This window comes from Schistocerca americana, chromosome X (assembly GCF_021461395.2).
Source record: "Schistocerca americana isolate TAMUIC-IGC-003095 chromosome X, iqSchAmer2.1, whole genome shotgun sequence".
Lineage (NCBI taxonomy): Eukaryota > Metazoa > Arthropoda > Insecta > Orthoptera > Acrididae > Schistocerca > Schistocerca americana.
The window spans coordinates 277,948,858-277,960,994 of NC_060130.1; the positions used below are offsets into that span (position 1 = coordinate 277,948,858).

At 37.7% G+C, this 12,137-nt stretch overlaps 1 protein-coding gene across 1 annotated transcript in view; it reads left to right on the forward strand.

Moving 5' to 3' along the window:
- Positions 1-12,137, forward strand: part of LOC124554778 (HEAT repeat-containing protein 5B) — a 475,467-nt gene that overhangs the window by 359,573 nt on the left and 103,757 nt on the right. Inside the window, exon 18 of the mRNA XM_047128424.1 lies at positions 4,190-4,222. Within this exon, the coding sequence (XP_046984380.1) occupies positions 4,190-4,222 (33 nt within the window). The remainder of the gene's footprint in view (positions 1-4,189; positions 4,223-12,137) is intronic.

Sequence of the window (12,137 nt, forward strand, 5' to 3'; positions counted from 1 at the left end):
CCTCCCATAATGCCGCACCATACATTAACCCGCCAAGGTCGCTAATGTTCCACTTGTTGCAGCCATCGTGGATTTTCCATTGCCCAATAGTACATATTATGCCGGTTTACGTTACCGCTGTTGGTGAGTGACGCTTCATCGCTAAATAGAACACATGCAAAAAATCTGTCGTCGTTCCGTGATTTCTCTTGTGCCCAGTGGCAGAACTGCACACGACATTCAAAGTCGTCGCCATGCAATTCCTGGTGCATAGAAATATGGTACAGGTGCAATTGATGTTGATGTATCATTCTCAACACCAACTTTTTTGAGATTCCCGATTCTCACGCAGTTTGTCTGCTACTGATGTGCGGATTAGCTGCGACAGCAGCTAACACCTACTTGGCCATCATCATTTGCTGCAGGTCATAGTTGATGTTTCACATGTGGCTGAACACTTCCTGTTTCCTTAAATAATGTAACTATCTGGCAAACGGTCCGGACACGTGGATGATGTCATCCAGGATACCAAGCAGCGTACATAGCACACGCCCGTTGGGCATTTTGATCACAATAGCCATACATCAACACAATATCGACCTTTTCCGCAGTTAGTAAACGGTCCATTTTAATACGGGTAGTGTATCATGAAGCAAATACCGTCTGCAGTGGTGGAATGTTACGTGATACCACGTACTTATACATTTGTGACTATTACAGCGCCTTCTATCAAACGCGAAAAAAGTGGTCCAACTAAAACATTTGTATTTCTTTACATACTACACAAATATGTACTAAAAAATTGGCTTTCCTATTTAAAAAAAAAAAAAAATCGCAGTTGATATCCATTTGACTTATGGCAGCGCCATCTAGCGGGCCAACCATAGCGCCATCTGGTTTCCCCTTCAAGCCAGACGAGTTTCTTTCTTTGTAGTTTTTTTGTTTGATGCTTATTTCACGAGGTATTTGGCCTGGTCACTTTCAATGGACCACCCTGTATATATAAAAAAATCAGCACTAAGGATATCATGGTTAGACAAATACAAACCAAGTGGGTTCTAAATATTTTCTTCAAAAGGGACTGGTTTGTGGCTCTGTTTAAATCAGCAACTGGCATACCAAGATAAACCATCCACCCAGCATGATTCCGTGGCTGAAACTGGCACAGTCTATTACTATTCATATCATGCATCACCATCATCATCCAGTTTGCTATTAATTTTTTTCAAATTCAATTTTCCTTTTGATGCATTTGTATTATTCATGTTCAAGACACTCCTCTCAGAACTGGGGATGCCAAAGTATTTTAGAACATTTCAATTGTTAAGATGGCTTCTGCAAGATAACTACCAATACACCATCACCGGGCATTGTAAAGGTTTCCATGCGTGGTTTTAGTGGTACTACAAAACACATCTGATGGTGGTACAACTTTTCATAGGACAAGTTTAATTAGAATAATCATTTGGGTATAGCCTAATCAACATTCTGTTCATAGTTGCGTGATGATATTTTACAGGCATTCACTTGAAAATATTTTAAATTTGTACACATGCAAAAGTAAATATAGGAAGCTCTCAATTATATATGTTAATTCAGACGTGATACTGGAAGGTTAACCAAAAGGTGTACTTAATGCAAAATACACATATTTTTACTACAAACTGCTATTTATGGCGTTCAGAAAATACACTACCTGTCACAGTTCAAAACTCATTCTATTATTACACATCACTTGCCATAAACTGGCATCTTATTAAAAAAAATTACACTTAAATCACATGATATTTCATTTCACTTGCTTGCAGCCCACTATCAAGAAGAAATCATACTATTCCATTTTATGCTTCTGTTTCTCATTCACATGTTTCATTATGTTGGTTCTCATTTTCCAGAGAGTCAAAATATCAGTATAGTCAGCAGAATTTTGTCCTGCACACTCTAATAACAGCTAAATGCATTGTTCACTGTATCTGCATCACTTAGCTGCTCATATCCTGGTTCATAGGCATGGCTACGTAACCATTCGCAGATGTTTTTATTATCTACATCTTCACAATCAGTGTTTGTTCTAAACAAAAATATTCATTCTAATGATGACAGAACACTTTAGGCTTAATTTCTTTATTTTTTGAAAATCACCAAACTATGCATGGATAATACCCATCCAGATTGTCAGGGACAGTACGTATAAAATATAGCTATTGTGTTCGATTTCTCTGCCTTTGTTTCTCTCTTTGCACTCATCTCAGACTGATACCAAACATTTGTTTGCTGCATTTATAATAAGGTGTTCTTGCTCTCTCAATACTTTTTTGGAACTTCAGAATGATTTGCAAAAGGTACAATGTTAATGGAATGTTCAGTAGGGTTGTGGTGGATGTCATGAACATTAGTATATGAAGTCTGCAGAGGATTCTCTGAAAGTAGCGAAGAAAGTGAGATGACATTGGATAAAGTGGTTTGCTGAATGGTTAACAACAAGGCAGACATGGAAAGAGTGAAGGCATTCAGTAATTATAACTAATTCATGGCTCTATAAGTTGAATGTCTTTTTAAAAATGTGATAGAAACAACAGCTTTTATCTCATAGTTTGAGTTAAGATTTCTTGTTCAGTGTTTATTCTTCTTCAGCGGTACTGTGTGTTGGGCTAATGTAACACTTCACAAATAAAACAATATTCTGTGTCAGTCTCAAATTTATTCTGTACACCGTACTCTGATGATTGCACTACTGGCAGCTATCTTTACAAAGAGTTATAGTATTCCCATGAAGTGCATACAAAATGAGTCACACTGTGTGTGTTACAAAAATTTAGTACTTGCTGCATTCTATTTTAATTCACTGCCCCTGTCTGTTACTACAGGTTCAGTACAACATATGTGGTACTGCAGTTTAAACTTCCTTTGGTCGAAGGTCATCATGTGATCTAAACAGAGTTCATTCTGAATAATTGTCCAGTAATAATAAGTGTCAGATCAGATCTTATTTATTCTTGCTTTGTGAGTTGTCTTAAGTAGAAGCTGTGATAACAGTGCAATTAAATAATGTGGAAAATACTGAAACTGAGGAAGGAAATCTTTCAATATTTAAAGCTTGTTATTGTTGTTGTTGTTGTTGTGTGGTGGAAGGAAGTAATGTCTTAAATGAACAGTATAGCAGCACAATTTGAGAGGGAGTATTGCAAGAGCTGGGTATGTAATGTCAATCCTGGCAGAATATATGCAGTAAATACATTATTCACAAGGTACTTGAAACATATAAGCACACATTTTGTGTAGAAACATCAGTGTCAGAAAGTGGATGTTGACATATGACTGAATTATAAAAATAACACAGTCTTATTGTAGATGAAACAAAGATGGCAGGAAATTATATGTACAGCTTATGTTTGACAGTATCATTCATCAGGTGGCAACATTCATTGTGCTGTATATTACCTTTACTGGGGCTTTATTTTCTGTGTACTGCCCGTAAAATATAATTAAATTTCATTTTATATGGACACTTCAATTGTTGCTATGAATTATATGTAATAATGAAATTTTTTTGTAAATTACAGTGTGATTAATTAACTAAAAGTGACTTGAAAATCTGTTCAGTGGACACACTTCAAACATTATGTATTTTCAGATTTTAAGTAAGTTTAATGAGCTTTCTGTTGAGTATAATGATGAATCACTGAGTCAGACCACTAAAGTGAATGCTCTTTAGTGTCTACATGCATGATTTCTGATATACTACAGCTTTTCTTCCATTTCTCTACAAGTCCAACATAGATGTGCTACACATCTTTGTAATAAACCATTTCAGAATAAATCCATCTGTTTTGCAGGAAACAGAGTTTTTTCTCCTTTAATGTCATCACAATCATATAAAATGAGTATCAGATTTGTGTTGTTAAAGGACTGTGACAGTAACAATCACGCAAAACTTCAGCATAGTGAACATTATTGTTAACGTCTTTCATATCATACCCAATGCACACTTACACTCACCTATGGAAATGGATTGTACTGAGTTAAAGAAGGTATTACAGAAGCAGTTCGTTGTAGTTACTCTTGAGTGTTGTTAGTTATTGCCTTATGGATTATGTCTTACGGATTTGAGTCACAGGATGATTTCATCTTTATATGTCTGAACTGTGGACAGATCGTTAAGCAAGAGGGGTATCAATTAATGTACTGTGTATTTTCATTTAATGTTTAGATGGAGCCTAATCGAAGGACTGATGGGGACCATGTGAGTATTTACTTGACACGTTGACCATTACCCCTGTCTTATTTTGCTTGCCTTTTAGCATGAGTTTTAGCAAAGCTGATACACATGGAATGTTGCAGCAAATTGTTGGCTGTTATTAATTTATGTTGGCTAATTACAAGCTAATGAGCACTTGAGTCCTTCCTGTATTGAATAAATCTATAGGAAAAAGGCTTTAAAGGTGAAACTTCCTGGCAGATTAAAACTGTGTGCCCGACCGAGACTCGAACTCGGGACCTTTGCCTTTCGCGGGCAAGTGCTCTACCAACTGAGCTACCGAAGCACGACTCACGCCCGGTACTCACAGCTTTACTTCTGCCAGTACCTCGTCTCCTACCTTCCAAACTTTACAGAAGCTCTCCTGCGAGGTTCGCAGGAGAGCTTCTGTAAAGTTTGGAAGGTAGCTCAGTTGGTAGAGCACTTGCCCGCGAAAGGCAAAGGTCCCGAGTTCGAGTCTCGGTCGGGCACACAGTTTTAATCTGCCAGGAAGTTTCATATCAGCGCACACTCCGCTGCAGAGTGAAAATCTCATTCTGACTTTAAAGGTGTTTACATTGTAAAAGTGTTAAATTCTTAGCTAAATCCATTACCTGTTAGTGTGAAGGTACCTAGTTGGTATCACCAGTTCCTCTATAAATCCTAGATTTGATTATTTTTATCACCAAAGTTGTAACCATGAATTAAAGACCTTGGCTGCAAACATTGGTAAGGGAAAGCTGGATGTTTTGAGAAACTGCACAGTAAATTTTCAGTAAAATAGTAAAATATTTTAAATAAGATATTTCAAGTGTATGCAATGTGATTTTTTTTTTATACAGATAAATCACTGTTTCCAAATATATTCACATCAACAACATATTTTTAAAATGGAAAATTCCACCATAAAAATATTCTTACTAATTCATCAATGGTTACTTAACATTTTTTATCTGTTAACTGAGTGCACTTATCATGTGTTAGCACAGACTTACCACAGTTTACTTGCTGGGTTAATTAATGAAATATTATCGTGAAACCTCTAAAAAATACAAATTTAAAAGGTTGAAATTGTTTAGTTTTTGATATTAAGATCTGCATTAACAATTTTTGTAACAAAAAGAATAACAACTTCAAAAACTAATTTATGATTCAGCACAATACAAAATTAATTTTAGCAATCACCGCACCACATTTAAATTGACATAAAATATGGTAAGGGACACCACATTGTTTACTTGCTTAAATAAATGTTCACATTTACCTGATGAGCAAATACTTTTGAAGTGCATTTGCATTCAGGAACATATTAAAGATTGTTATTTGAGTTATAGTCATCCACATTATTGTCAAAGTCATAAAAATTGCCCCTGAAAAGCATTTCCCTGGCATGAACACTGCATGCGTTAGTACTACCGGCAGCTATGTTCCTGGCACTTACCACTGTTTACATGCACACATCCTGATAAAGTTGCCATTAGCAAGATCTGAATTTAGAGATACGGCTGCCATTTCTCAGTTTATTGTGGAACTATCGTCAACTAATAGGAATAAAGTACATCACTTACATGTTTTGTAGGCAAGAACTCTGTTTCTCATCAACTGTCCTTTACCATTGTTTACAGCCAAGGTCTTCAGTTAGTTTCTGATTGTTTAGTTATGATCAACATTGCATTATTTTGTTTTTGGGGGGGGGGGGGGGGGGGGAGGGGTGCTGAAGTACTAGGACTTAGAGGTGGTTCCTAGGGCTCAGGCCCCTTTTTTGGCTAAAATGTCTATTCCTTACACCAATGAAATGTTGGAATAATTGAAATCTGCATGGCACTACAGTTGGTGCTGAGAAATAATCCTTATCAATCCATTCACCTACAATAATGGGTACAACCTTCACCAAATTTCTGTCTCTAATGATACAGTATGTAGTGTTACACGATAATGACATTATATGGTTATATTGTAGATTGATACATTACAAGCAGCCTATTTATTTATTTATTCACCATGGATCATCTTATGATATATAGGATTTTTCATCACAATACAATGAAATAAATAGCTCAAAAATGTATGTACACATAGAATGTACATGTATGCTTTAAGAGGATGGGATAGGTGGTTGACTGTGGCCTTGATTGAGGAACCATCCCAGTATTTGCCGGAAGTGGCATAGGATGGCCAGACAAAGCAAGCACCATCCTCCCAAATGTGAGGTCATCGTCTTAACAACTGCACTGCCTCATTTGGTTAGACCCTATTGTACATAGTTCTTTGATATAAAACAGTTTTACTCTTCATGGCTGCACACTTCAAGGACACCCACTGAGGAATCCGGAACCACGAACTTGCTGCTGTACCCCTTTTGCTAACTCCAATCCATTCTGAAAACTAACTGTTCGTGTTCTCCCTTTGGTTCATCTGAAGAACTAAATCAACAACCCCCCCTCATGATGAGTGAGATGTTGAACGTGCAAGAATAATAAGACATTTCTATCATGCACCCAGGATCTCGGCACATGATTTTCTTGCAAAAGCATTCCACTATTTTGATGTGACAAGGTGATTTAGTAATCCCCTTTCATTATTAACCACTACTCTGAATCCTCTAAGTAATCTTTGATTGTGTTGAATGCATTACTTCAAAAGAACTTTTTAGCTGTCTTTTTTTAAACAGATGTATTTTAGTAACCTTTTCCATCTCCTTTGGCAATGTATTATACAAGGGCTTGTTGAAAAGTAATGCATGCAAATTTTTTATGTGATAACACTGAAAGCTTTTTAAATAAACCAAATGTTATTAACAGTCTTTATTTTTATTCTTCATGCCTACATATTTGCAGCCCTGCCACCAAAGGGCTCCGATTTGTAGTGTGTAACATGGCGGTGTGTAAGTGAAGCATCCTCTCATTCTGCATGCAATACCAGACCACACATACGCGCTGCAACACCCGCAACAATCGGACGCTGTGTGTCCTGTGTCATTGATCTTCCTCCATACGGTCCCACCTTGACCCTACTTGATTTTCATGTGTATCCAAAACTTGAAGGTCACCATCACGGACTTAACTTTGATAGTGATGAAGTGGTGGAAACGGAGGTGAGGTCGTGGCTCTGTCAACAGATTCATTCTACAGTTACGGTATCAACAAGCTGGTCTCTCATTGGGAGAACATCACCAGGGTGGCTGTGTTGAGAAATAAATATGCACAGATGAAGAATAAAGATGTAGAATGTTAATAACGTTTGTTTTATTTAAAAATCTTTAAGAGTTTTCACATAAAAGTTGAGAGGCATTTCTTTTCAGCTCTCCCTCGTCCAATTTTCTTCCCTGATAGATAATGCTCTTTTGGTTTTTTTGTTTGTTTACTTGTTAAATATAAGTCCAGTCTGGCTCTTGTTACATGATTGTGTATAAAACTATTAATGATATACTTAGTAATATTTTCCCTGGTGTGCACAACAGGTTGGTAGATGTGCTCATTTCGTGCAGTAAAGGTACTTAGCTTTTTAAACAGTTCTTTAGAATGAGCCCTACTAGTACTTCTAGTTACTATTTTAGTGGCCCTTTCCTACAGTTTCATGGCTTTGGTCCCTGGGAAAGAAACCCATAGTTAAGAACTGAGTGGACTTAAGAATAGGATGTCACCACCAAGACACTGGTTTTTACAAACATATGATATAACCTTAAGAGCAAAACTTGCAGCTGATGATATTTGTGTCAGCATTTTTGTGTGTTCATTCCATGTTAATTCACAATAATATCCATCCCTAAAAACCTTGTGCTTTTTACACCATCTATGGAAATATCACCGATGTTTAATGTGACAGAATTCTGTTCCATGTGTTCAGTGTTAGCGTGGTGTAATTGCACATGTCCTTGAGAGTGTTTCATTTGTGTTCTTTAATAAGAGTTCTGGTGTTTTATCACATTATCAGTGACTATGTTGTTGCAGTAATCAGCAAAGAGAACTCTGTCTCCATATCTCATATGGTCTGGAAAGACATTGGTATATATTATGAACACAGGTGGACACGATACACAACCCCAAGGAGCACTGTGTTTATATGTCTCTTGTCTGACAATTGTTTTACTAAAGATGTATAATCAGAAGATATTTCAGTACAGTAGTTAAGCAGATAGATGTTATTGTATGAAAGTATTGTGTGCTATATAAACCATCAGAGAGAACCTTGTGTTCTATCAAGATATACAGAGTGTATTGTAATTAAACAGAAAAATCTGACACTGGAGAAAGTGTGTGATAATAGATGCAAAATGTTCGTATAAACATGGGTCTGCAAATGAGCGGCTTGCAAGATAATTATGAATACGTGTCTACAAGCTGTCACTGACTTATGTATGAAATATTGTACTAGATAATACAAATGTATTTGAAATGTTAATATTTTGGTTAAGTTCCCATTGAATTGGGCTCAGGTTTCACCTGTGGCACAAGGTTGGTGAATGTGGTACACGATTCAAGGAACACATGTACATTTTGCTTCTTATGTAAGATGTCTTCTAACACACTAATATGGATAGGTCAAGCAGGGCCCATACTTTGGAAAAATCCAGAGGACTGAGGTCAGGTGGTTTCGGAGGCCATTCAAGATCATCATGAAAGTACAATGTACAGAACTCCCATTCATATAGTTGAAGCACTGTAGCACCAGATTTTACAGTCTTGTCAAGATTTATTAGATAATCTGGTGGCATTAAAAGAATTTGTAACTGACTCCAGAGATGAGTGCAGTATTGCATCTGAGTGCAAGGATGACAGGTGGAATGTGTCTTTTAAGAAGTACAAGTGTACAGTAAATTGTAACATTGAACATGCTGAAGTGGCATCGCATTTCTTGGTAACATTGGCAATGTGTGAAATTTGAGACCAATTAGCTGGGGACTTAATAAAAAAAATTACATTTCATATATATTTATACTAAATAGAGCAATATTTTGTGGTGAAATCAGTGGCTGTTCATAACCACACAGTTGCAATTATCTCACGTACAGCTCATTTGCCAACACATTTACTGAAATGTTTTTACTTGTTTTAGCATATACATTCTCTAGTGTAAGTTTTTCCTTTTAATTATGATACAACCTGCACAAAGTGTACTCTTCAGATAAATCACACTAATATAATTTCAAAATATGGACTGCTGAAGAGAAAGGACATACTGCTTTAGTCCTCAAAATTTCTAGCATAAATTAAGGTTGTGTTGGAAATCTGTGGGTGTGCTGAGCACCAGAGAAGGATTTATATGGACAACTGGTAACCACTCTCCCAACCTGTTCTGGAATTTGTTAGATGGAAATAATTGAGCTTTTACAATTGTAAAATTAATTAGGTAAAACATGTCAGCAATATTCATTGCAAGTACTCTGTGGGCCTCATATGAGACGTGGAGGCGGTCTTACCTGCGCGACCATTGAGCATGCAGGGTGAAGTTGTTTGCAAGTTGTGGCTCACATCTGCTCCAGCAACGCCTGTTGCTTTGGTTCTGAGGCCATCATCACTTCATACACATGACTGGCAGAAGTGATAAGGTTGCTGGCCTTGCATGTGGAGTGCAAGCGGAGCCCGCAGCTTACAGTTTGCAGCATTGTTCCCAGAACTGATCGAGGTTGTTTGGTTTGCAGGTGAATGGAGGACTTTTTTAACGTGATGGTGTTAACTGTAGCTTTCTGGACCTCCATTATCGTGTGGAAAATGTAGGACTCCCTTTTGATAGGTTAGGGTTGAACTACACAAAGGAAGCAGCTACTCGGGTAGCAGAGTATTTGTGGAATTTCTTAGGCTATGTGGTTGTTTGAGGTACTTTAATGAAGTCTCACCAAATGACCTGCAGATAACAAAACCAGACAAGATTCAGAGTAATGACACTTTGACTGTCAAACTTTTATCAGTAAACTGTTGAATTATTTGTAATAATGTTCCCGAGTTTACTGTCATCCAGGAAATTTCTCACGCTAAAATTTTTATTGGGACTGAGGGCTGACTGAAACACAGAGCAGAAAGCTCTGATATATATAGCAGTTCATGGAACATGCATCAAAAAGGCAGATTAGATGCAGGGGGAGTGTCCATAGCAGTTGATAAAAATACTGTTTCTTTTAGGTCGAATTTGAGTGTGACAGTGAAGTTATGTACTCATGTGTAACAAGTCTAGGTGAAACCAAGTTAATTGTTGGATGTTTTTACCAGTGACCTGATTGTGTTGTGACAGTTTTAGTCATTCAAAGAAAGTCTGTGGTCAGTAGCACGGAAATGCCCCGCATGCAATATTGAATAGATACACAGCCCACATGCACCTTGTAGCTACAGACAAACCTGACCTAATTGACAGCATCAGCATAGAGACAGGGATCAGTGACCATGATGTTGTCATAGCAACTATTGTTACTCAAGTTAATACAGCAGTCAAGAAGGCTAGGAGAGAGTTTCTACCTGAAAGAGCAGATAACAGGTTGTTAGAATCCCAGTTAGACTGTGAATTGACTTCATTTAGTTCCAGCATGATGGAAATAGTGGAATTGTGGACAAAGTGTAAAGAGATTGTAAATTGTGCACTGGAGAAGTATGTTCTGAGTAATTGGACTAAGGACGGAAAAGACTCACCATGGTTTATCAACAAATTAGGAAAATTTTGAGGAATTAAGGCTGTTGCACTCTTGGTTCAAAAGAGAATGCACAAATGATGGAAGTCAAAAGTTAGAAGAAATTCATGTGGCTGCAAAAGGATTGATGCACGAAGTATACAACAACTACCACTATTGTGCTATAGCAAAAGAACCCGAGAAAATTCTGGGTCTGCATAAAATTGGTAACTGGGTCTAAGGCTTCTATCTAGTCATCATTGTGCAGTCTGGTGTGGCAGTACAAGATAGCAAAAGCAAAAGCCGAAGTTTTAAATTTGCATTTAAGAAGTTTTACGAATATACTGTCATTTGACCATCGCACAAACTCCCATATGGAGGACATAGTAAAAAGCACCCTTGGCCTAGAGAAACAGCTGAAAAAGTTGAAAGCAAATAGATCCGCAGGTCTGGATGGAATCCCAATTCGGTTTTACAAAGATTACTCTACAGCATTGGCCCCATACTTACCTTGTATTTATTGCAAATCTTTCTCCCAGCACGAGAGCTAGTGGATTATATATGTAGATGTAGATGTCCCAACTGAAAGGGAAAAAACTGCAGGTGACTCCTATATATACAGGTTGACAATTATTGAACTGTATGAAATAAAATCATCATCAACTTCTGAATGGTTTGCGTTAGGATGTTCAAATTGCACAGTTGGCCACAGGGCATGATAGGAATTAGTATGTGTTGTATGGTTTAGTTTAGCGATGAAGCCCACTTTCATTTGGATGGGTTTGTCAGTGAGCAAAATTGGAGCATTTGGGGGACTAAGAATCTGCATTTCGTGATCGAGAAGTCTCTTCACCCTCAGTAGGTGACGGTGTGGTGTGCAAAGTCCAGTCATAGAATAATCAGTGTGATATGCCTTGATGGCTCGGTGACTACTGAACAGTACGTAAAGGATTTGGAAGATGATTTCATCCCCACTACCCAAAGTGACCCTGATTTCGACAAGATGTGGTTCATGCAAGACAGAGCTTGACCCCAACAAAGCAGGAGATTATTTGATGTCCTGGAGGAGCACTTTGGGGACTGCATTCTGGCTCTGGGGTATCCAGAGGCCACTGGCATGGGCCTCAATTGGTTGCTAAATTGTCCGGGTGACAACACGTGCAACTCTTTTTTTTGTGGGGCTATATTAAAGACAAGGTATACAGCACTAATCCCAAAACCATTGCTGAGCTGCAAATAGCCATTCAGGAAGTCATCGACAGCATCGATGTTCTGATACTTCAGTGAGTCATGCAGAATTTCGCTGTTTGTCTGCGCCACATC